Source organism: Pristiophorus japonicus, chromosome 11, assembly GCF_044704955.1.
Source record: "Pristiophorus japonicus isolate sPriJap1 chromosome 11, sPriJap1.hap1, whole genome shotgun sequence".
In the NCBI taxonomy this organism is placed as follows: domain Eukaryota; kingdom Metazoa; phylum Chordata; class Chondrichthyes; family Pristiophoridae; genus Pristiophorus; species Pristiophorus japonicus.
In genome coordinates this window covers 143,412,744-143,438,854 of record NC_091987.1, presented here as the reverse complement: position 1 = coordinate 143,438,854, position 26,111 = coordinate 143,412,744, and the positions used below count along the sequence as shown (strand labels likewise).

Sequence of the window (26,111 nt, the reverse complement as noted above, 5' to 3'; positions counted from 1 at the left end):
GGGAGTACATGTTTTACGGATACACAACACAAGTTGTCGTTGTTGTTGATGATTCCATGAATTGTGCTTTGAGAGTGGGAGGCTAGGTCTCCAATGGAATTCTCAGGAGGCATATCGGCAGGTGAGGCATTCACAGAATTGGCCCCTACATTTAACCCAGTGGGAACATTGCTTCATGTGAGGTACGACACTAATTGTGCAAAAAGGGAGTTATGAGTCCAGAGTGGGGTCATGTCGGGAGAAAGTGGCTACAGCTGTTGGCATGAGCTTTCAGCCCCCTTGTGAAGAGGAGTGAATGAAGTTAATGATACCTTTGTGCGACATTCCTAAGATGAATAGTCAAATCAAAGAGGGAGAGTTTACTGCTGGCCAGTCCTGCTTCAGTGGGCCCAGCAGATTTGGAAATGTTACCAGAGCAGCAATGGAAGTGGATACCACCGGTGAGCTTTCTGCTAGATATAAAAGCAGGGGGATTGAGACGATGGCCTAAAAATTACCGTGCATTAGGAGTTAAACATTTAGCATATTCATGTGACGTGGCTCTGATCTCGATTACAACTCAGGCGTAAACCTATTTCACACAGAAGCCCCAATCACAAGAGCAGTTGGCACCTCAGTCACTCCTGCAGTGATGTATGTCCATACTTTGGGGATTGTCAGCCCCACCCAAACAGCTGCTTACACTGCTCCGTAACAAAGGCTGCCCAGATGAGCAGAGCCTGGTTGGTGCACAGCCATATTCCTGAAAGCTGTCCCAGCCGGACAAGTGAACAGTTAAAAGAACATAAGAAATAGGAGCAGGAGTAGGCCATACGGCCCCTCGAGCCTGCTCCACCATTTAATACGATCATGGCTGATCCGATCATGGACTCAGCTCCACTTCCCTGCCCGCCCCCCATAACCCCTTATTCCATTATCGTTTAAGGAACTGTCTATTTCTGTCTTAAATTTATTCAATGTCCCAGCTTCTACAACTCTCTGAGGCAGCGAATTTCACAGATCCACAACCCTCAGAGAAGAAATTTCTCCTCACCTCAGTTTTAAATGGGCGGTTCCTTATTATAAGATTTTGCCCTCTAGTTCTAGTCTCCCCTATCAGTGGAAACATCCTCTCTGCATCCACCTTGTCAAGCCCCCTCATAATCTTATACATTTCGATAAGATCACCTCTCATTCTTCTGAATTCCAATGAGTAGAGGCCCAACCTACTCAATCTCTCCTCATAAGTCAACCCCCTCATCTCCGGAATCAACCTTGTGAACCTTCTCTGAACTGCCTCCAAAGCAAGTATATCCTTTCGTAAATATGGAAACCAAAACTGAATGCAGTATTCCAGGTGTGGCCTCACCAATACCCTGTATAGCTGTAACAAGACTTCCCTACTTTTATACTCCGGGGCCATTCGCTCATTAGTGATGCTGGAAAGTGTTTTTTTTTTTTAAAAGCGGTTTCAAATCTTTATACAAAAGTACACACACTTAAGTTAGTTTGCAACAACACTGGTTTTTAGGCCAACCATTTTCACATTTCGACACAGTATTTCATATATGCTGGAAAGTGTTACAGGGTTACAGCAACCCAGGTACGACGTGGCTGCCCGTTTCAGTTGCCTCCTGCAAAAATCACAGTTCTCGGCAATCGAGCATTTAAAAGCCACATATCGGCACCACCTCATCTGTGGGGAACACTCTGACAAACAGTTTTCTCTCTTGTTTCTGCCTGAGAGACAAATCCTCCCCGAGTAAGGAACTGGAAGTGAACCGTTTGTAGGCACTGCACTTCTCCCTGCTTCCTACAGGTACTCTGAATCTCTTGTCACCAAGTTACTTTTCATGGTCAACCCCCACCTCCCTCCCCACCCCCCTTCCCTGCCTTGACCCCCCTCTCCCCCCCATGCCCTGCCCTCCCAGTGCCCTGCGCCCCCCCACAAAATAAGCTTTTGAGGCTGGGGATCAATTGAAAATGTCCAAACTGAGACGGATAGGTTTTTGTTGGGTAAGGGTATTAAGGGTTAGATGGAGGTAAGACACAGATCAGCCACGATCTAATTGAATGGCGGAACAGGCTCGAGGGGCTGAATGGCCGACTCCTGTTCCTATGTTCCTTTCACGATTCCTGGCATGCAGTTTAAAAATTTACACAAGGCTTTGCCGAAGAACAGCACAATGTTAATTCAATGATCAAACGAGAAGGCATTTTGCACTGAAAATAAGAGAAAGTCAGGATACTCTACCCACTAATAAAGCTTCTTTCTCTGATCGGAGAGGTCTTGAGGCAGGACTTCCCTCACTGGCTGGCCTGCCTTGGGTGGACACGGACAAGGTGAACCCATTCGTCTCCTGTACAGAAAATATAAGGGAAATAACGTGGTGTAATGTGAGCCTCTGAGAAACTTGGACTGACATGATCATCCCTCTGATTACAAGTGGTTTCTCCTCCCCTATTATTATTTGCTACCTTAGGGCAAATGACATGAACCTAAAACATCTAATAAAACAAAGTGGATTGTTGTTTTAAATCTCCCTTTTCTCACTTGGAACACTGCCGTGTAACTGAGGTGATTGTTGCCCAGGCAGATTCAGACACAGCAAGTCACTGACACTGAGCGCTGCTACAACAATGGCCAATAGGGGGCACTGTCTCTACACAATGGAGATCCAATCAACGGCAGCAAAGAAAAGATTGACTTTATATATCATTGTTCAACACAGAAGTTCTCTGCAGCCAATTCAGTACTTGCTGATTGAGGTGCAGTCGCCAGCAACACAGACAAACGTGGCAGCCAGTTTGCAGACAGCATGGCCCCAGTAAATGTCCACGGGATAAATGACGAGATGAACAGTTTTTGGTGGAGAGGGACCCATGTGGGCCAGAGTCAGCTCCCTGCTCCTCTCAAATAGGGCAGACCGGGCCTCGGTTTAACGTTTTGTCGAAATGGCGGCACCTCTGGCAGTGCAGCACTCCCTCAACACTGCACTGGAGTATGGGCCTGGGTCGTGCACTCAATGCCTGGAGTGAGGCTGAACCCATGACCTTCTGACTCCGAGTGCTACCCAGAGACAATCTACACCTGATTTATTCTCCATCACTACAACGCACGTGAAGCTTATTAATTGTTAATCAGCAGTGGGGGAAGCTCCGCTCCGTTTGCTCTGTAGAATGAAATTGTGAACCGATTCTTCATGCACTGGTTTAGAATTATGTTGCACACAGCACACAGGAAAATTCTTTGCCCAATATAAACTGTAAATTAATGTTTAAATACATAGAATCTGGATATCAAGGGGGAAGAATTGATCTCCTTAATATGTGCAGCAACATTGCAAATCTATTCAGTCAAACCCTGTTTAAGATGGTATTATACATGGTGATAGAAACATAGAAACATAGAAAATAGGTGCAGGAGCAGGCCATTCAGCCCTTCTAGCCTGCACCGCCATTCAATGAGTTCATGGCTGAACATGAAACTTCAGTACCCCCTTCCTGCTTTCTCGCCATAACCCTTGATCCCCCGAGTAGTAAGGACTTCATCTAACTCCCTTTTGAATATATTTAGTGAATTGGCCTCAACTACTTTCTGTGGTAGAGAATTCCACAGGTTCACCACTCTCTGGGTGAAGAAGTTTCTCCTCATCTCGGTCCTAAATGGCTTACCCCTTATCCTCAGACTGTGACCCCTGGTTCTGGACTTCCCCAACATTGGGAACATTCTTTCTGCATCTAACCTGTCTAAACCCGTCAGAATTTTAAACGTTTCTATGAGGTCCCCTCTCATTCTTCTGAACTCCAGTGAATACAAGCCCAATTGATCCAATCTTTCTTGATAGGTCAGTCCCGCCATCCCGGGAATCAGTCTGGTGAACCTTCGCTGCACTCCCTCAATAGCAAGAATGTCCTTCCTCGAGCGTCTCTTCCCCAACACATGCTCTCATCAACCTAGAGCCTGCTATTGGTGGTTAACTGCGGGTTATTAAGGTTAATAGGAGAATGATTGCCTTCCCATTAACCCTAAATATTGTCACTTTTATGCTGCATGTGTGTCAGCTGTGGCTCAATGGATAGCATTCTCGTCGCTGTGTCAAAAGGTTGTGGGTTTAAGTCCCACTGCCAGGGACTTGAGCTTAATCTCGGCTGACACCTAGTGCTGTGCTGAGGGAGTGCTGCACTGTCAGAGATGCGGTCTTTCGGGTGAGACATTAACCAGAGGCCCCGTCTGCCCTCTCAGGTGGATGTAAAAGTTCCCACGGTACTATTTTGAAGAAGGGCAGGGGAATTATCCCCAGTGTCCTGGTCAATATTTATCCCTTAACCAACATCACTAAAACAGAGGATATGGTCATTATTGCAATGCTGTTTGTGGGAGCTTGCTGTATGCAAATTGGCTGCTGTGTTTCTTACATTACAACAGCGACTACACTTCAAAAGTACTTCATCGGCTGTAAAACGTTTGGGATGACCTGAGGTTGTGGGAGGCGCTATATAAATGCAAGTCTTTCTATTTTAAGTCTGTCTCTATTTCGGCGACACCCAGCCTCCCTAAAAGCTTTTACCGACCAACCCGCCTCCTGGGAGCTGATTGGTTGCCTGGCTCCCGACCCGCCTGTGTTAAAATCGGAAGTGGGTGGGTTGGGGTCGGGTTTGTGAATTTTAACATTTTTCCTTCCCGCCACCACCCGCCCGTCCTTTGGGGTTAAACGGCCCCCTTTGATACTAGAATCACACCTCCATTCGGAAAAGGAGAGCATTTCCATTCAAGATAGTCCGAAAGTCAATGTATTTTTCTGGGTCATACTCTGACTAACAAAATGAACACAGAACTCCAATAAAAAGGCCTGAGGAAAGGAGATGATTACCCCATTGATTCCACCGCTGTTACAGCTCGTAAAGGACACTCGGAAGGATTAACTCTCCAATTGTCAGAACTTTAATATAAAACGTGAAGCGATAAACACAATCGCAGCCCGAGACTTTGCTTTTGAAAGTGCCATTTGTTGCCAGTCCCCTTCTGCAGGTACAGGCTCACGTTGGGCTGTGGGTTCAGGGCTGACTGGCTTCCAATATTTTTCCCAAGTGATCATTATTCCTGTGAGTGGACAGTGAGTGGGTATCTGGTCCGATGCCCCCTTGTCCCTGCGCGCCCCCCCCCCCCCACACACATGTATATTCCAGCAGGGGTCATAGGGCAGTAAGCAGGGGCCATGGGACAATCTTACCTTCCTCTAGCCCAGGGGGTGTGGAGACCAATTGCAGTACGTCATACTGAGAGGCCTGGCTGAGTGAACCCAGGTACTGGAACGGCCCCTGGAACTGTCTGGCTGGTACAGCTCACACTGCCTGTGCCGACAGAGTCAGCAAGCAGGGCCGAACGTGTGTTTTAAGGCTGTAAATGCCGGCTCGAAATAACAGGGGACAAATACAAAACAAGGTGTGTTAAAAATGTCTAACCCAGCAGTTGGACACGCCAGCATCCAAAGCCAGACTTCCGTGAGAATTGGTGCCGTTGATCTCTCTGTTCTTGCTGTTCAGCTGTTAATGGGTGACGGAGGAGAGAAAGACAAGATGTAAGTATTTAGAAAGACCACGTGGAGCGTTAGTGCTAATCCCAGGGCCACAGTGGGGACGCTGACTTTGCAGGAAGCATAGGTTGGGTCATTACATAGAATTACATCGCATTTTACAGCCCAGAAACAGGCCATTCGACCCAACGGGTGAAAGGCCATATTGGTTTGGTTAACTTGCTGGGATTCCAACAGCAGTCCCTGCTGCCTGCTTCCTCCAAGAGATGATTAATTGCCAACAGAGACAAGCTGCTCAGTGAATGGGAGGGTAAGGAGTGTCCTAATGGAATGATTTGAGACCCTATGGGGGGTAATTTTACCCCCAAAAATGGGTAGGTTGGGGTCGGTGAGATGTGAAAGTAAAATAAAATGCAACCCCAACCCGCCTCCAGCCCGCCCGCTTCCAGTTTTAACGGAGGCAGGACGGGGAGCAGGCAACCAATCCGCTCCCAGGAGGCGGGTTGGTCATTTAAATATTATAATGAGGATGCAAGTCCCAGATTTAATCTATCTTCCAGGTTTAACCCTGGCTGGCATGGTTTCCCAGGCTTCCAGAAACCCGGCAGCTAAAGGGAGGCGAGGACTGCTGCGTGGAAGGTAAATGCTTTCCAGCACTGTTTGTGGGCCAGTTGGAGCAGGAGTGCTCCCCCCCCAGTCCCCCAAGCTAACCTGCTTCCTTCCTCCAGGATGGCGGACCCTCTCGCCCCCGGGATCGGCAACCCCCTCACCCCCCCCACCAAGATTGGACCCCTCCCCCCAAGATCCGGACCCCCCCCCAGTTGCAGGCTCCCTCTCTGTTCCTGGGTTGCGGCCTCCGCAGCGTTCCCCGCCTGACAGGGAGCCAAGCCTGTCGATCAGGCTGGTTTCCGGACGGGGAACCTGCTGGGAAAACAGACAAATGCCATGACGTTAAACTGCACAGCGTGCGGGGACCTGGACATCCGGGTTTCCCGACCACATCTCCCCATCACTCCCCCCCTGCCCACACCGCTCACATGCCTACCCAGGTAAATATCAGGGCCAATGTCTGTTGCGTAAAAGGTTGGCAGTAGTTGATGCCTTGCATGTGATTTCTGGCCAAGAGTAAAGGTGCAGTGGTACCTTGGGATACACCCCCGTACCAGGCTGATTAACTGTTGTTCCATTCGGTGCTGGGCTAGCCATTATGCTGGAGGCTGCCAGATAAACTGTCCTGTTCACTCTGTGACCCCACTGCCCCACTGACAGAAAGAGTCATCACCTTCAAACTGATGAGGATTGTCAAAGAAATATGACCAGGAAGCAAAGTTCTGGCCAATAATTATGTTGTTAATTATGGCTTTGTTATAGGAACATAAGAGAAGTGGCAAGTAACATTCGCGCCACACAAGTGCCAGGCAATGACTATCCCCAACAAGCGAGAGTCCAACCACTGCCCCTTGACATTCAACGGCATTACTATCGCTGAATCCCCCACCATCAACATCCTGGGACTCACCATTGACCAGAAACTTAACTGGACCAGCCACAAAAATACTGTGGCCACAAGAGCGGGTCAGAGGCTGGGTATTCTGTGGCGAGTGTCGCACCTCCTGACTCCCCAAAGCCTCACCACCATCTACAAGGCACAAGTCAGGAGTGTGATGGAATACTCTCCACTTGCCTGGATGAGTGAGGCTCTATTAACATAACCACTACATTAGCATACTCTATGAATATATCCAGCAATACCAATCAAGGGTTCGCATCAAAGTAAACGGTTATTTTTCAGACTGGAGGGAAGTATGAGTGGCGTCCCCCAGGGGTCGGTATTAGGCCCACTGCTCTCTTTGATCTATATTAATGACCTGGACTTGGGTACAAAGAGCATAATTTCAAAGTTTGTAGTTGACTCCAAACTCAGAAATGTAGTAACAATGAGGAGGATCGTAACAGACTTCATGAGAACATAGACAGACTGGTGAAATGGGCAGACACAATGCAGATGAAATTTATTGCACAGAAGTATGAAGTGAAGCATTTGGAAGGAAGAATGAAGAGAGGCGATATAAATTAAATGGTACAATATTAAAAGGGGTGCAGGAACAGAGAGACCTGGGGTGTATGTACACAATTGTTTGAAGGTAGCAGGACAGGTTGATAAAGCTGTTAAAAAAGCATATGGGATCCTGGGCCTATAAAAGGTTTTAAAAGTGTTTGATAGAGTAAATAAGAAGAAACTGTTTCCACTGGCAGGAGGGACAGTAACCAGCGGACACAGATTTAAGATAATTGCAAACGACCTAGAGGGGAGATGAGGAGAATTGTTTTAATGCAATGAGTTGTTATAATTGGGAGTGCACAGCCTGAAAGGGTGGTGAAGTAGATTTAATAGTAACTTTCACAAGGGAATTGGATAAATACTTGAAGGGGAAAAATCTGCAGGGCTCTGGGGAAAGAGCAGGGAAGTGGGATTAATTGGATAGCTCTACCAAAGAGCCGGCACAGGCTCGATGGGCCGAATGATCTCCTTCTGTGCTATATCATTGTATGATTACCTCCAATCACACTGTTACAAATGTTAGGTCTGCACATGTTCACTCGGGTTCAGCATCACCAGACATTGCTGTAAGTGGATCAACCTTTCTACAGTATGGAGTATATTCTAATTGCCCGATAATTAGACATACATTAGGGTGACCCGAGGCTGTATCAGTGAGATCGGCTCATTGAATACTCTAATCTTATACACGCCCCACACATGTTTCTTGTATCTTCTGGAAAGTGGACAGATAAAGACTATAGAGAGACGAGACCAATTGTAAACACAAAATATAGTTTTCAGTAACTTACAATCTATTTCATGGTGAGATAGCGAAGGATGCTACTCTACCCCTTCACTTTACAGACTATTGTTGCTGAAACTAGCCGACATTGCCTTTTCCCTTATGGTACATGTGCATTCATACCTCAGTCTGGAGACTCTCCACTCCTCACTGTTTGATGAGAAAGCAATGCCTCTGAATGTCCCAACTCACCATGTTCAGACTGCCTTCTTATCCAGCCAGACTGGAAGCTAAAGACTGACTGCTCACCTTCCCCCCAGTTTTCTGTGTTGGTGATTTGCTAGTTAAGCTGCCAATCAAAATGAAAAACCTCCCCCTCTGTGGCAATGTCCTCTCTAGAATGTCCTAACAGATACCATTGTCTAATGGCCCTGAAATTCCGTTTTGGCCTTCCCGCGGACATTTTAGAGAAAAAATACGCACCTACCTTAAGCTGCTGCACACGTTTGACTTTCCGATGCTGAGGCCTCCTTTGACTGCGATTCGCAGCGCGTGCACGTCGGCGCGTGCGCAGGCCTCGAGCTGGAGTCACATGGCTCTGGACAGCCAATCAGGTAAAGTATCATAGTAATAGGAGTTCCGCAGGGTCCTAAACTCCTATTTACTATGATTGTGATAGAGCTCGAAACACCCAAAACACAGCCCGAAACACCCAAAACACTAATAAAAAAAGAAAATAATTACACTACATTCATTTAAATTAAAGTTATTAATGTCTTAAAAAAATAATTTCCCGATTTTTAAAAAAAGTTTTAAAAAATAAACTTACTGTTGTGGGGAGGATTTTTAATGATAAAATATGTTTAAATAACTTTATTTTTATATATTTGTGTTTTTTTAAAACACTTGCGCCTGTAAAAGTAGGCTACGCGCCTGCTTTTTCAGGCGCAAGATGCTTGAGGACATGTGTAAGCATAAATATCGGAAATTTCCACTTACAAGTGTCCTCGCTCCCAAGATGCGGGTCAAGCCAGAAACTTGACAGATCGGAAATGCCGGTTTCCAGTGCATGCACAATGTGTGCTGAAAACCGACATTTCCGATGCCTTCCCGGGTCCGTAGGAACTCTGTACGGACCCGGGGAGATCGGAATTTCAGGGCCAATGTCTCAAACTGGTATGGTATATGAGAAGCACAATTCTGTTGGTTACTTTGCCTCGTCCCTGCTACTGGATCCAACCTGCATTTCCAGACAGATTGTGCGTTGTGTGGATTTTAGCCTTTGTATGTTGAATTTAATTTAATAGTAATATATCAATATAAATTAACCTGAAATTCCTCATAGTCCGAGGGGGTTACCTTATGATGATAGATTGAGTGGACTGGGTCTTTACTCGTTGGACTTCAGAAGGATGAGGGGTGATCCTATAGAAACATTTAAAATAATGAAAGGGATAGACAAGATAGAGGCAGAGAGGTTGTTTCCACTGGTCGGGGAGACTAGAACTAGGGGGCACAGCCTCAAAATACGGGGGAGCCAATTTAAAACCGAGTTGAGAAGGAATTTCTTCTCCCAGAGGGTTGTGAATCTGTGGAATTCTCTGCCCAAGGAAGCAGTTGAGGCTAGCTCATTGAATGTATTCAAATCACAGATAGATACATTTTTAACCAATAAGGGAATTAAGGGTTACGGGGAGCGGGCAGGTAAGTGGAGCTGAGTCCACAGCCAGATCAGCCATGATCTTGTTGAATGGCGGAACAGGCTCGAGGGGCTAGATGGCCTACTCCTGTTCCTAATTCTTATGTTCTTATGTTCTTATGTAATCAAAAATCTCAAAAGGTGACACACATCCAGAATATTTTTCAATGCTTTTAAAATCAAACATATGATATCCTGCAGTCATTTACTCAGTTAATTCATACTGATATTAAAACTAAAAATATGCCCAAACGAATTATTTTTTTATCAAATGAAAAACTTCTTTGGTGAGTCTGAGGTGACAGCTCCACATGTTCTGCTGGTATGACATGAGCTGGATTTCTCCCCTTGCCCAGCAGTAGTGCATTTCCAATCTATTCCAGTGGGCCTCCCGTTTCCAGCTCAACTAATGCTGAGTGGGCTGGGGCTTTTGTCTGGAAAACAGAGGCCGAGAGGTGACCTAATAGAGGTCTTTAAAATTATGAAAGGGTTTGCTTGGGTCGACATGGAGGAGATATTTCCACTTGTGGGGAAACTAAAACTAAGGTCATTAAATATAAGATAGTCACTAATAAATCCAATCGGGAATTCAGGAGAAACCTCTTTGCCCAGAGAGTGCTTAGAATGTGGAACTCACTAGCACAAGGAGTGGTTGAGGCGAATAGCTTTGATGCATTTAAGGGGACGCTAGATAAGTACTTGAGGGGGAAAGGAATAGAAGGATATGGTGATAGGGTGAGAGGGAGTAGAGTGGGAGGAGGCTGGTTTTGGGCATAAACACAAGCAAAGGCCTGATGGGCAGAACAGCCTGTTTCTGTGCTGTAAATTCTATGTAATGGCATTCTATGAAAGTCATTTCCTGTCACATCAAGAGACAGGAAATCAGATGATGCTACTGTCTTTCTGGTGGGCTTTATGCACAATAGGATCTGTATTACTGCACATGTGTAGTTGGTGGAAAAGTCATTGGGATATATTTTTCAGCCAGTGAACTGCGGAACAGTTCATGCACATTTACAGCATTATTTTCGGGACGCACTAACCCATTTAACATCCACCTAAATACAGCAAGCAGAAGAATGTAGTATGAGCGGATAAACCATTGAGCCATGAACTTCTGCAATCTAGTATTGCAGCAAATAAACCCAGAGTACATCTAGGTAGCATGACTGCACTAAAGCTCGCCTTGTCCCCATCACTGGTACCATTAAATCTTCATGGCAGCCTCATTCGGAAAGTGAGACAGGAAGGGATTTACACGTTGACAGTACCTCATGCACGGGTAAAGTTTTATCGGTAATGTTGCTGATGCAGAGTGTTGAGCACCAAGAGAGTGTATGATGAGCATATGTGCCTGATTTGTGGGCCCGCCCATTCATTCGGTTTAATGGCATCAGCAGGATCTTGGGGAGCTGGAGTTGCATTGGATTTCCACCACTTCCCTACAGACAGAAGGTTCTCCTCGGTGAGCCGCCGTGAAGTATTTGTTGACAGGTTCCCTTTCTCTCCCGTTGCCTGCCCAGCCCTCCCGCTGCCTGCCCAGCCCCCCCGCTGCCTGCCCAGCCCTCCCGCTGCCTGCCCATCTCTCCCGCTGCCTGCCCGGCTCTCCCGCTGCCTGCCCGGCTCTCCCGCTGCCTGCCCGGCTCTCCCGCTGCCTGCCCGGCTCTCCCGCTGCCTGCCCGGCTCTCCCGCTGCCTGCCCGGCTCTCCCGCTGCCTGCCCGGCTCTCCCGCTGCCTGCCCGGCTCTCCCGCTGCCTGCCCGGCTCTCCCGCTGCCTGCCCGGCTCTCCCGCTGCCTGCCCGGCTCTCCCGCTGCCTGCCCGGCTCTCCCGCTGCCTGCCCGGCTCTCCCGCTGCCTGCCCGGCTCTCCCGCTGCCTGCCCGGCTCTCCCGCTGCCTGCCCGGCTCTCCCGCTGCCTGCCCGGCTCTCCCGCTGCCTGCCCGGCTCTCCCGCTGCCTGCCCGGCTCTCCCGCTGCCTGCCCGGCTCTCCCGCTGCCTGCCCGGCTCTCCCGCTGCCTGCCCGGCTCTCCCGCTGCCTGCCCGGCTCTCCCGCTGCCTGCCCGGCTCTCCCGCTGCCTGCCCGGCTCTCCCGCTGCATGCCCGGCTCTCCCGCTGCATGCCCGGCTCTCCCGCTGCCTGCCCGGCTCTCCCGCTGCCTGCCCGGCTCTCCCGCTGCCTGTCCAGTCCTCCCGCTGCCTGTCCAGTCCTCCCGCTGCCTGTCCAGTCCTCCCGCTGCCTGCCCAGCTCTCCCGCTGCCTGTCCAGCCCTCCCGCTGCCTGCCCATCTCTCCCACTGCCTGCCCAGCCCTCCCGCTGCCTGCCCAGCCCTCCCGCTGCCTGCCCAGCCCTCCCGCTGCCTGCCCATCTCTCTCGCTGCCTGCCCATCTCTCCCGCTGCCTGTCTGGCTCTCCCGCTGCCTGCCCGGCTCTCCCACTGCCTGTCCAGTTAGCATAAAATTCCTTACAACTGCCTTCACATAATGTGAGGCCCATTGGGTTTAAAAAGTCGTTAATCCAGACCAACTCTTCTGTAAGATAAAACTTAGTTGCATGTTATGATAGTGTTTTATAATGCTTTTGTTTAACTGTTATAGGATAAAAATAACTAAAATGTATGTAAGCTGAGCTAACCATGGTAAAAACTGAGCAGCAAAGCATCATGGTAAATTGAGCCAATATTGTGTTGGCTGTTGTAATGTGCTGAAGTAATGAGAATACTCTGTTCTGTTAGAACCCAGGACATGGTCAAGAGCAGAACATTAATTAGCCACAAAATAAAACAAAGGTCTACATTTCTTATTGCTAAAGGTAAATAATATGAGATTCTTTGTAGAAGTTCTCAGAGAAAAATGGCTCCTTCTGCAAAAAGGGAGGATAGCATAATTCAGGAGTGTGATGGAATACTCCCCACTTGCCTGGATGAGTACAGCGCCAACAACACTCAAGAAGCTCGACAACATCCAGGACAAAGCAGCCCACTTGATTGGCACCCCATCCACCACCTTAAACATTCACTTGCTCTATCACTGACGTACCGTGGCTGCAGGGTGTTCCATCTACAAGAGGCACGGCAGCAAATCGCCAAGGCTTCTTCGGCAGCACCTCCCAGACCTATGACCTCCACCACCTACAAGGACAGCAGGCGCATGGGAGCACCATCTGAAAATTCCCCTCCGAGTCACACACCATCCTGACTTGGAAGTATATCGCAGTTCCGGAGTCAAAATCCTGGAACTCCCTCCCGAACAGCTCTATGGAAGTACCTTCACCACATGGACTGCAGCAATTCAAGAAGGCAGCTCACCACCATCTTCTCAAGGGCAATTAGGGATGGGCCTGGCCAATGACACCCACATCACTTGAACAAATAAAAAAAAACTTAGTCCTCCAGCACAGATGAGTTATTTGCAATAGATTGGAAATTGGAGATGAAGATTGAAATCCTCTTTCATATCGTAAGAATCCTACATCAAACATTTTTTAATTGGATTTTTAGCTCGCCAATATTACATCAATCTTAAAGTTGCTTTGTGAGGCTGCTTCCTGTGACAGAATATCCAATGTGATTGACAAGAGATTGTTCTGCCCTCTGTCCATGTCCTTATCTGTAAACAGTCTCTTACCCACTCCAGGTTGGGTGGCCCAACTCCTCAGGCTTGTTATGTTAAGAGGAGTACGGTGGTCACTGTGAATCATGCGGAACGATTTTAACTGCTATCACCGGGGGAAACAACGGGCGATAGTGAATCGGCTGCACGTTTTACACCCCACCCAATTTTCTATTCCATCGACTTCAGCTCACCGGCCGGATTGTGGGCCTTGGGCCTACCCATCCTGGAGCACGGGACGGTCACCGTGCTCAGTTTGTGCCGCAGGGACAGGTGTCCTCCCCATGGTGTTCTAACTATGCCTACAATTTCTCCAGGTCGAGGAGAGGCAGGGAGAGGGACCGATTCTATCCCAGGAGCACACGATCACACCTCAGTCTCCTACCTCAGAGTGACAGCGAATGGGCAAATGATATAACAGGACCTGGCACTAATAACTCAAATCTTTAGAAGGTTTTATGAAAAGTTATATTTGCCAATGGTAACACTGGCATTGGAACAGCAGGAGAAAGGGTTTATTTCTGTAATGAATCTCTCCTCAGCAAGCAAGGGCAGCTCATGGATTCAGAATCCTTTTATTGAACAAGGTTAAATTTGTGATTGATTCAGTGCCATTGAAAATAATTCCGGGAATGGTTATATCACGGATTTGTTTGCACAAATAATGGAGTTACTTTTCTGCTTAAGCTGAAAATGTAATATTGCTTTCAAACTTGAGCTTTACTTCCATCAATAAACCAAGCATTAATTATGTTTGACGCAGAAAAGGGATGGAGACAATTTATATTTGTAGTGATGGCCAGTCTAACTAAGATTGATAGGAAAATTATGAGCAAGTTTTGGGCTATTGGACAACAGATGCTTGTTGAGAAGCATTCACATTACGATCAAGTAGGTTTAATGTGTGATGTACACCAGGCATTATTGAAGAATGTTGTTATTCTGGATCTTCTCAGTCTTTGCTTTGTGCGGAGGAGTGTATTATATGTTTGGAGGGATTGCCTTCATGTCGCAAGCCCCTGGGATGATGCGCAGGATCAGTTGTTTAGTCTTCAGGAAATGTAAGGTAAGGATGTTGGTTATTGGAAGGCCTCAGTATTCTGGGATCCAAGGAGTCAGCCTCAATTCACAGACTGACACTGATTGGCTGGAGCAGGTTTGGAACCACAACCCTTCTCTGGGAGGTGTGATCAGGGAACCATGGCGAAGGTCATCAACAGACTGAAGTTTACCCTGCTTCCAATCACTTTATGTTTGTTTATGGCTGAGGCATGAACTGAAAAACTTTGGAATAAAGATTAAGAATATTCCAAGATTTAGCCAGAAAGGTCCTTTGTCTGTTCCACAAGATAGATATGAAGCTGGATTTCCTGCCCACTGATGTTGCACAGGAGGCACTAACAGTGACGATGATGATAATGTGTTTGCATACTTACAGCTTTTCAGTGTTACGATGGAGACTGAAAATCAATATCGGAAACAGATAATTAGCCTGCGATGTAACTTGGGCTAACAGGACAAGCCATGCATTAAAATGGTTCAGTGATACAGTCACAGGTCTCGTGTAGGGCCGGGATCAATAAACCCCTCAATTTAGATCAATTAAATATTGAGTTGGTCCAATCAATGAAATGTCTAGGCACAGGACGTTCGGGCAGTTAGCAGCGGTTCGATAAATATTGGAATGATCTCTGACCTATACTGTGCTGCAGAATATGGAAACATGTATCGCTATAAAACAAATCATTGCGGGATTTAAAACATGGGGAGGTACTAAGAAGAAGGATTTGCAAAGTTACCTGTGTTCAGAACCATGGAAAGTTAATAGAGTGGGAGAAAGGTTTTGAGAAGGATGATAAATAATCTGTTCTCTGAGATTTTTATGTTTCGATGTTTCTATTTCGGGAGAAGTCTGGGTTGCCCAGTACTTTTGTCATCAACGAAAGGATTATTACAGCGATTTGGGAAGGAAAATCTCTGATGACTCTCAGCCCTTGATTTAGAGAGTTGGAGAGCGTTCCATCCCCTGCCCCCACCCTCATCATATCCTTTTAAACCATATACCATCTCTATATTTGTGACATTATCTGAAGTTTGGGAGGATGATTCAGTATTGATCTAATGAAACATATTTAGAACGTACTTGGCTTAATATACAGGGGGTGACATTCAATATCTGACTCATTCATTTAAAAATGGTTTCCACCCATGTATATTATACATTATAGAATCATAGAATGATACAGCACAAAAGGAGGCCATTCGGCCCATCATACCTGTGCCGAATGGCCTCCTTTTGTGCTGTATCATTCTATGAGCTATCCAATTGGTCCCTCTCCCCCGCTCTTTCCCCAGAGCCCTGCATATTTACCCCCTTCAAGTATTTATCCAATTTCCCGTTGAAAGTTACCATTGAATCTGCTTCCACCATCCTCTTAGGCCGTGCGTTCCAAATCGCAACAACTCGCTGCGTAAAAACATTGAAGAGGATAGAGTTTTAAAATAGACTCGTGCCGATTCTCCAGTGCTGACCAGAAGTGGAGCTGAAGGAATCGGAGTGGAGCCCTGGGAAATAAATTGAACACGTTTAATAATATGAGCTGGAAGGTCAGCTAAAAGGCTAATCGAAAAGAGGATCGATCGTAGATATTTGTGGCAGTAATGGGAAAAGCTTTTCAGTTTATGAAGAGTCAGAGAAGTGTCACTGTATTGGGCCATTGAAGGGTGTTCAAGGACTCAGTGGGTGTGCAGGAAATATTAAATGAGTTCTTTGCATCGGTCTTCACTCCTGAAGATGGTGCTCGACTATTAGAATTGAATAATGTTACGAATAAAACTAGTAATATTAACATAGATGAACATATTGGTTTAGGAAGAAGTACTTGAAAATAGATTGACCGGGATATGGGCCGTTTGCTGTATGAGCCCCTGGCCTGTATTTTGAACATCTCACTACACTCTGGAATGGTTCCCGTAGACTAGAAGGAGGTTAATGTAGTCCTCATCTTTAAAAAGGTGACAAGATGGACCTGGGTAACTATAGACCCATTAGTTTATCAGTAACAGGCAAGATACTTGAGGGAATCATTATGGTGCAATATATGAATGCTTGGATAGAGAGGGACATATTAGAGACATCCAGCAAGGAGACATTCATACAAAGGAGGTCATGTCTTACAAACCTAATTGTATTTTTTGAAGAAGTTACAAAGTTAGTGGATGAGGGAAGCCCAGTAGACATTGTGTACTTAGACTTCCAAAAAACTTTGATAAGGTACCACACACAAGAGGGTTCTCTATAAGATCTGAGCCTCTGGCATCAGTGGTGATATATTGAGCTGGATTGAGAACTCCTCACACATTACTTTGGGAATGAAGGGAATAGATTGTGTTTCAGTTGACAGTTGTTTCAATTAAATAGATTAGGGAGGACCAGAGGTCATGTTGTGCATTAAGGCCAGATCCAGGTTCGATGTCAGGAGGTGATTCTTTTCCCAGGGAATAGTGGGCCTCTGAAACAGGCTCTTGTGCGGTGGACGTGATTCGCTGAATTCCTTCAAGCGAGAGCTGGACCTGTTTCTGGCTGGGCTGGAGATCACCTCTTGCAGAAGGTAGGTAGTGCCGGGAATTCAAGGCCAGAGTGATCTCCTGGACTAGTTTCGATCGTCTAGATGGGTCGGAGAGGAATTTCCAGATTTTTTACCCCCAAATTGGCCTGGGTTTTTTGCCTCTCCCAGGAGATCACATGGTTTCGGGGGGGTGGGGGGGGGGGGTTGCGGGGAGTGGTGTTGGGGAATGTATATAGTGATACACAAGATATTCCAATTGTGTGGGACAAGCTCGATGGACCTGTCCATCACTGTTTGTATGTCCGTATGTCAGCACATCACTGAGGTTGCACATGTGTAAAATCTAAGGGTTTTGTATGTATCTGTGGAGTATAAAAAAGCCAGGAAGTTATGCTGAACCTATATAAAACACTAGTTTGGCCCCAGCTGGAGTATTGTGTCCAATTCTGGGCACTGCACTTGAGGAAGGACATGAAGGTTTTGCAGAGAGTGCGGAAGAGATTTACTAGAATGGTTCCAGGGATGAGGGATTAGAGTTAGGTGGATAGACTGGAGAAGCTAGGGTTGTTCTCCTTACAGCAGAGAAGGTTAAGAGGAGATTTGATAGGGGTGTTTAAAATCATGAAGGGTTAAGATAGAGTAAATAAAGATAAACCGTTTCCAATGTTTGAAGGGTCGATAACCAGAGAGCACAGATTTAAAGTGATTGGTAAATGAACCAGAGGCGACATGAGGAAAATCTTTTTTACACAACGAGTGGTTAGGATTTGGAATGCACTACTTGAAAGGGTGATGGATACAGAGTCAATAGTAGCCTTCAGTAGGGAATTGGATAAACACTTGAAGGAAAAAGAATTCCAGGGATATGGGGAAAAAACCAGGGAAGTGGGACTAAATGGATTGCTCTTTGAAAGAACCAGTGCAGACTCGATGGGCTGAATGGCCTTCCTCTGTGCTGTAATATCCGATGATTCTATGATAGGATTCCATTCAGAAAATAGACATTTTCTCAGGAAATAAAGTCCCAGATATAAGATAAAATCTACATCTATCTGGCACGTTTTATACAAACTAAAGCAAGTGAACTACATCACGGCTCCCAGTTCCAACCAACAGATTTTGTTTCAATTTCAACCACAGCTTTAAACATTAATATTTTTGCCTTAGTTTCTTCCATGCTCCCTTCATGGTTACAACTATTACATACAAGGTTTTGAGCAAAAGGAATATAAATAATAGCTAACACAGGGTGATAAAGGGGAACCAGTGGATGTGGTGTATTTGGACCACCAGAAGGCATTTGACAAGGTGCCACATAAAAGGTTACTTCACAAGATAAAAGTTCACGGGGTTGGGGGTAATATATTAGCATGGATAGAGGATTGGCTAACTTACAGAAAACAGAGAGTCAGGATAAATGGTTCATTCTCTGGTTGGCAACCAGTAACTAGGTGACTGGGGTGCAGCAGGGATCAGTGCTGGGACCCCAACTATTTACAATCTATATCAACGACTTGAAAGAAGGGGCCGAGTGTAACATAGCCAAGTTGCTGATGATATAAAGATGGGAGGAAAAGCAATGTGTGAGGAGGACAAAAAAAATCTGCAAAAGGACATAGACAGGCTAAATGAGTGGGCAAAAATTTGGCAGATGGAGTATAATGTTGGAAAGTCATGCACTTTGGCAGAAAAAAATCAAACAGCAAGTTATTATTTAAATGGAGAAAGATTGCAAAGTGCTGCAGTACAGCGGGACCTGGGGGTACTTGTGCATGAAACACAAAATGATATTATGCAGGTACAGCAAGTGATCAGGAAGGCCAATGGAATCTTGGCCTTTATTGCAAAGGGGATGGAGTATAAAAGCAGGGAAGTCTTGCTACAATTATACAGGTTATTGGTGAGGCCGCACCTGGAATACTGCATGCAGTTTTGGTTTCCATATTTACGAAAGGATATACTTGCTTTGGAGGCAGTTCAGAGAAGGTTCACTAGGTTGATTCCAGAGATGAGGGGGTTGACATGAGGAAAGGTTGAGGAGGTTGGGCGTCTACTCATCGGAATTCAGAAGACTAAAAGGTGATCTTATCGAAACGTACAGAATTATGAAGGGGCTTGACAAGGTGGATGCAGAGGATGTTTCCACTGATGGGGGAGACTAGAACTATAGGGCATATTCTTAGAATAAGGGGCCACCCATTTAAAACTGAGATAAGGAGAAATTTCTCCTCTCAGAGGATTGTAAATCTGTGGAATTCACTGCTTCAGAGAGCTGTGGAAGCTGGGACTGAAATTGAATAAATTTAAGACAGAAATAGACAGTTTCTTAAACGATAAGGGGTTATGGGGAGCGAGCAGGGAAGTGGAGCTGAGTCCATGATCAGATCAGCCATGATCTTATTGAATGGCGGAGCAGGCTCGAGGGGCCATATGGCCTACTCCTGTTCCTATTTCTTATGTTCTTATGTAAATTGATGTTATCAAAACGGTTACACAGGTGGCAAATTGGTCAATAACGATGGCACTGATCACGTTTCCCACAGAGAACAACAACTTGTATATATAAAGAGCCTTTAACATAGTAAAACGTCCCAAGTCACACCGAACAACTAAAGATTGTCCATGAAATGCCTCTTGCAGGACATCAAGTGATAAGCGTAAAAGGACTTTCAGGAGTAATACTGCCATGTTGTTAACTGATAAGCTGGAAGACGGAGGCACTGATGAACATGACACACTGACTTGCAGGCCTGTTGCCAGAAACAACACAAAATACAGGGTCACCAAAATCCCAGCCGCCTGTCACCCTGAGGTCATCCAGCACACTTAGTCCTTCCACAGGGAGTCACTTGGAGAAGCAGACTGTCAGCTGTCAGACATCACACACGACCCACCAGTATTAGGGGCAGTAACATCTCTGTGCTCCTCCAATTCTGCTCTCCTGCACATCCCAGATTTCCTTCGCTCCACTATTGCCGGCCGTGCCTTCAGCTGCCTAGGCTCTAAGCTCTGGAATTCCCTCCTTAAATCTCTCTGCCTCTCTCTCCTCCTTTTTAAGATGCTCCTTAAAACCTACCTCTTTGACTCAGACCTGCCCGAATATCTCATGTGACTCGATGTCAGATGTTTGTTCGATAACGCTCCTGTGAAGTGCCTTGGGATGTTTTACTATGTTAAAGGCACTATATTAATGCAAGTTGTTGTAGTTGTTATTGTTGATACTCTATCTCACCAAATGCTATCTGCACTGTCAGGTTTCTGGGCCTTTCTGCCATTCTTACTCTTCATATTTCAGCTTCTCTATTTTAGGCAAGTTGTAGCCCCCTATAGTACCGAGTGTTTTCACTGGCCTGGATCCCTAGATACGTTTTGACAAGATAATGGACAGAAAACCTGTCTTTTGAATTGTTTTAGCTACTGGATCTGTCCTGTGCCTCAGTCGGATTCTCAGCCTCTTCGAAAGTGGCAGCAGTAACACAGCAGACCTTGGTAAAGACTTTAACTGTGAGACAAAGTCACTGAACAATAGATCGACAAGAACAAACAATTATATTGGTTGCTGGACTGTCCTAGCTCCTTAAATAGGGAAAATAATATATGGTTTGTGATCTCTACGCTAAACTATGATTTCAGTTGTTATTTTCTGCTGATAGCTCCTGTAGTTGATAGGACTAAGTAATCTCTGTGAACGTCCCAGAGCAGCGATCGGTCTGATTTCAACATCCAGACTCAATAAATACTCTCCCCGACCCCCTTTGTGGATTTGAATATTGATCATCCAAATTCAAAAGGGACAGCCAGTCATTGACATAACAGAATAAATGGCACAATATATTTCTGATTGAATCGTGTGATTTATTAGGGGGAAGCTAGATAAGCCAATGAGGGTGAAGGGAATAGAGGGTTCTGCTGATAGAAAGACTTACATTTCTATAGCGCCTTTCACAACCACGGGACATCTCAAAACGCTTTACAGCCGATGAAGTAGTTTTGGAGTGTAGTCCTTGTTGTAATGTGGGAAATGCAGCAGCAAACAGCAATGGGATAACGACCGGATAATCTGTTTTTTTATGTTGATTAAGGGATAAATATTGGCCAGAACACAACGGTAACTCCCCTGCTCTTCTTTGAAATAGTGCCATGGAATATTTTACGTCCACCTGAGAGAGCCGGTTTAACGTCTCATCTAAAAGATGGCACCTCGAACATTGCAGCACTCCCTAAGTACTGCACTGGAGTGTCAGCCTAGATTTATGTGCTCAAGTTCCTGGAGTGGGACTTCAACCCACAACCTTTGGACTCAGAGGCTAATGTGCGACCCACTGAGCCACAGCTGATATGTGAAGTTAGATAAGGAAGGATAGGAGATGTTCGAGTGGAGCATAAACCCCGGCATGGACAGGGTGGGCTGAATGGCCTGTTTCTGTGCTGTATATCCTATGTAATGCTATGTGTGGCTCCTCCCTCAAGTCACGGGCCTCAGAGACAAGTGAACAGCAGTCCTTGCAACTTCTGCATTGAGCTAAGTTGCGGCAATGACTCTGAATGCAGCTGGCTTTAAACACTGTCGGTACACCAGCAGCAGGTCGGGGCCATAAAAGGGGCAACGTGAAGGCCCTGGGAGCAGTGTGGAGGCCCTGGGAGCAGCGTGGAGGCCCTGGGAGCAGCGTGGAGATCCCGGGAGCAGTGTGGAGATCCCGGGAGCAGCGTGGAGATCCTGGGAGCAGTGTGGAGATCCCGGGAGCAGCGTGGAGATCCTGGGAGCAGTGTGGAGGCATACTATTTCAGGGAGCAGCACGAGCTGGTGCAGGAGGGTGATGGCAGCGAAGAGTGAGGTCATCAAGGTCCAAGCCAGTGATTGGAGCGTGGGCAGACAAAGCAGGAGCGGCGAGGTCGGGGCGAAGGAGCTGCGAGAGACTGTAGAGGGACGTGATCGGGGCCCAGGAGAGACGTGAGTTCAGGGCCAGGGGTAGCACGGGCCAGCCCACACTGCGATATGTGTGCGCACTAGGTCCGTGCAGCAGAGCTGGTCTCCAGTCGTCTTGGATAACCCTTGCCACTGGACCAAGACCTAGCTCTGTCAACCCTGTGTGGTGGCACAGGCATCTTCCACCCTTCAGGATGTAGTTCAGGACCTGGAATATTAGGTCCTTCATTGAAACACCTGTGGACTCATCCTTTTTTGGCGTGAAAGCAAGTGGTCCTCGCTTCGAGGGACTGCCTGTGATGATGATGATGACTGTGACTGAACCAAAGGAGATCTCACATGACACTTCCGGCAATGCAGCACCCCCTCAGTGCTGAGGTACTCACTGGACTCTGTGCTCAAGACCTAGAGTGGTGCTTGAATCCACAACCTTCTGAGCAGGAGCTAAGAGTATCAGTAGCGAAGCCACACTGACAGTAAATGCTGGGTTTGTATCTTTCAATATCAATAAGGCAGGTGGTATGTTGACCCTGTGTCAGTATGTGAGATGCTGTTTCACTCAATTTGCCCCATGACAGTGATGGGTGAATGGCTGTACAGCAGCTCGGAGACAACCTTTCAACAACACCGTGGCACATTTACCAGTACATGCTAAAGGATACAATTGATGTGTTTTTATATACACTTAAAAGTTAAAGATAGTACAGGTGCAAGAGACATCTCCTTACTGTGGGTTGCTGCTGGCAATTATACTGATGTTATAGACAGAAAGTCTCTTTAAACTTTATAAAGTACTGATGCTGAACGTTCAGACTGGGAGTGCGTACACAAACCTCGATAAGAAAATACAAGTAAATGGAACTGTTTCCCAAAGTAAATGGATCTTGAAATATCGGGTAGATTTAACAATTTGGTGCACCCAGTGCAGAGTCTACACAAGGGAGCACGTTGTGAGTCTGCACACAGGGGTCACAGGGGTCGGCCTGTCTGCACACAGGGGTCACGGGGGTCAGCCTGTCTGCACACAGGGGTCACGGGGGTCGGCCCGTCTGCACACAGGGGTCGGCCCGTCTACACAGTGGTCACAGGTGTCGGCCCCTCTGCACACAGAGGTTGGCCCCTCTGCACACAGGGGTCGGCCCGTCTACACACAGGGGTTGGCCCCTCTACACACAGGGGTTGGCCCCTCTACACACAGGGGTCACAGGGGTCGGCCCCTCTACACACAGGGGTCACAGGGGTCGGCCCCTCTACGCACAGGTGTCACAGGGCCCGGCCCCTCTGCACACAGGGGTCACAGGGCCCAGCCCCTCTGCACACCGGGCTCGGCCCCTCTGCACACCGGGCTCGGCCCCTCTGCTTCTTTGGCTGAATCATTATCCGTCACTCAAATTGGCCGCCACAGCTGAATTCTCGACTTACATTCCATCTCGCAAAGCTCTCTGCTGGGGGTGTTCAATCTTAACATTGATCCTGTAATTCAACCAGATAATGTTTATATATACAGTAGTTCCCACATTTCAGCAGTGACTACATTTCAAAAGTACTTCATTGGCTGTAAAGAGCTTTGAGACGTTCCGAGGCCGTGAAAGGTGCTGTCGAAATGCAAGTTCTGACTTTAGTAACTGAGACAGTAATTCCTTCCCTTTCACAAATTTACAAAGAACCTGCAATGGAAATAAACTTGGGGAGAGATGTAAACCGGGAGCTGATTGGCTAACATCCATTTCACACAATCACACACAGTCTGGCACTGCCCAGCACGCAGACTTCACTCAACTCGGGATTTTCAGCTTCAACACTCCTACTGCATGTTGGGACACAGATCCAGAAATTCCTCATCTCCTGCCTGAGATTTTCCACTGAGCCAAAGCAATGGTTGGAAAATCACGGGCAGGGGCTGTGCAATTTCTGGCCATGCACAAAGCGTGTAGGATGGAAACCGCTGGCTGATAGTTTATGGATCTGTGGTAAGGACTGGGTATTCCTTCTCACTGTTTGATATCGGAAACTGCTCTTATCTACACAGTGCTGATTGATGTCAAGCTTATGTGCTTTAATATAAAAGACCGTGACCTCCTGACTCCCAACATCATCAGAAAGCCACGCAGCATCTCCCTGTCAATGTCCAGCCCGCCCAACATGGCTCTCACTGATTGTCTTATCGCTAAGCTCTGCTGTAACAAGAGCATCGTTGTTATGGTTTGCCAAATTTGTTTTACTGTTGCTTGCTCTTGTTCTTTTTTGTTTTATTACAACATTCGAAGAGCTTTTAAAAATTGTGACTGTCCACGGAGCGCAAATCCAAGGCAAAGAGAGAAATGGCCTCCAGCAAGCTCTGATTGGAAGTGGTAGCTCCAGCTAAAGTAACGGGGCAATGGTGTACAGAGGTTGCAGGATTCCACTGCGTGCCAGTCACCTGACACTCCTGGTTAAATATTAAACCGCCTAACGTCACCTGACACCACTAGTTAAATATTAAACCGTCCAAGGTCACCTGACACCACTAGTTAAATATTAAACTGCCTAACGTCACCTGACACCACTAGTTAAATATTAAACTGTCTAATGTCACCTGACACCGCTAGTTAAATATTAAACCACCAAACGTCACCTGACACCACTAGTTAAATATTAAACTGGCTAATGTCACCTGACACCACTAGTTAAATATTGAAATACAAAACCATCTAACATGACCCAGAAGTGCAACTATTAAGATTCCTTTGGCAGACTTGGCATTGTCCGACTGGCATATAGCAACAAACCGGGACGTTGGGTTGTTTTTGGAAGGTAAAGTGTTTGTTAACATTCCTATAGTACTGAAGACTTGGGGGCCGAAATTGCCCCTTTGTTTAAGAGCCGTTACTGCCTCAAAGAGCCATGTAACGGGCCGGTAAGCACCTACTGCTCAGTCGGGGTGGAGGTGCCGACATTTGAGAAATTGCTTTCCTTTATCTTTGTGGCGGTACACACTGTCACCCCGCCCGTGTCCCCGCCCTGTTGGGCATGTGACAACCCCGTACCGACCGGCAGCGACTACCTTTCCATCCCATTGGGAAATTGTCCCGCGAGAGCAGATCGGCCGCCGCTTGGTGCCCCGACCGCTTTCTCCGTCGGGAAGCTATTTGTGGCTGTGCGGCACGTCTGCTCTTAAAGGCAAAGGCGTACTGCCGTGGCCGCCATTTTATTTTAATACACGGCGGACTCCGAAGTCAGACCGACAATGGCGGCCACGGGTTTGGCGGGGCCGCCAACAGGCAGCCCAACAACCCTTCGTGGGTACCGGGCCACTGGCCTTTAACTGAAGGGGAGGGACATTGCGACGTGTCAGCGCTACGTGGCACGTCGGCATCACGCTGACATCATAAGCTTCACCGCACTGACCGCCCGCCTAACTCTCCACTCTCGAACAACTTCTGCCCCTCAGCCGCACCAAACATCGCCCAGAGAAAACAACTTTTAAGACCTCAATTTCGCTCGACTCTCTGCCCCATGGATTGCCGTGGAGAAAAATCATTTGCATCTGTAGGTGGGCCCCGCTTTGGCTGGGGGGCAATTTCAGCCCCTTGATCTCCAGAACTAGCCACGTCTCTAGCCAAGCTGTTCTGGTACAGCTACAACACTGGCATCTACCTGACAAAGTTAAAAATTGCCCAGGTACGCCCTGTCCACAAAAAGCAGGACAAATCCAATCCAGCCAATTACTGCCCCATCAGTCTGCTCTCAACCATCAACAAACTGATGGAAAGTGTCGTCGACAGTGCTATTAAGCGGCACTCACTCAGCAACAATCTGCTCACCATTGCTTCATTTGGGTTCTGCCAGGACCACTCAGCTCCCGGCGTTTGACAGCGTGTGGTATCAAGGAGCCCCAGTAAAATTGAAGTAAATGGGAATCAGGGGCAAGACTCTCCACTGGCTGGAGTCATACCTAGCACAAAGGAAGATGGTTGTAGTTGTTGGAGGCCAATCATCTCAGTCCCAGGAGCTGCAGGAGTTCCTCAGT

The 26,111-nt window shown here is 47.0% G+C and overlaps 1 protein-coding gene across 2 annotated transcripts in view; it reads right to left on the bottom strand.

The window, feature by feature from the left end:
* Nucleotides 1–26,111, bottom strand: part of LOC139276312 (ecto-NOX disulfide-thiol exchanger 1-like) — a 246,631-nt gene that overhangs the window by 24,210 nt on the left and 196,310 nt on the right. The window contains exons 10-12 of one of the 2 annotated variants that reach the window (XM_070894112.1): nucleotides 24,508–24,521; nucleotides 17,456–17,495; nucleotides 2,234–2,339 (exon numbers count right to left, since the gene is read on the bottom strand). In XM_070894112.1, the coding sequence (XP_070750213.1) occupies nucleotides 2,234–2,339; nucleotides 17,456–17,495; nucleotides 24,508–24,521 (160 nt within the window). The remainder of the gene's footprint in view (nucleotides 1–2,233; nucleotides 2,340–17,455; nucleotides 17,496–24,507; nucleotides 24,522–26,111) is intronic. The other variant, XM_070894111.1, reaches the window with a different exon arrangement.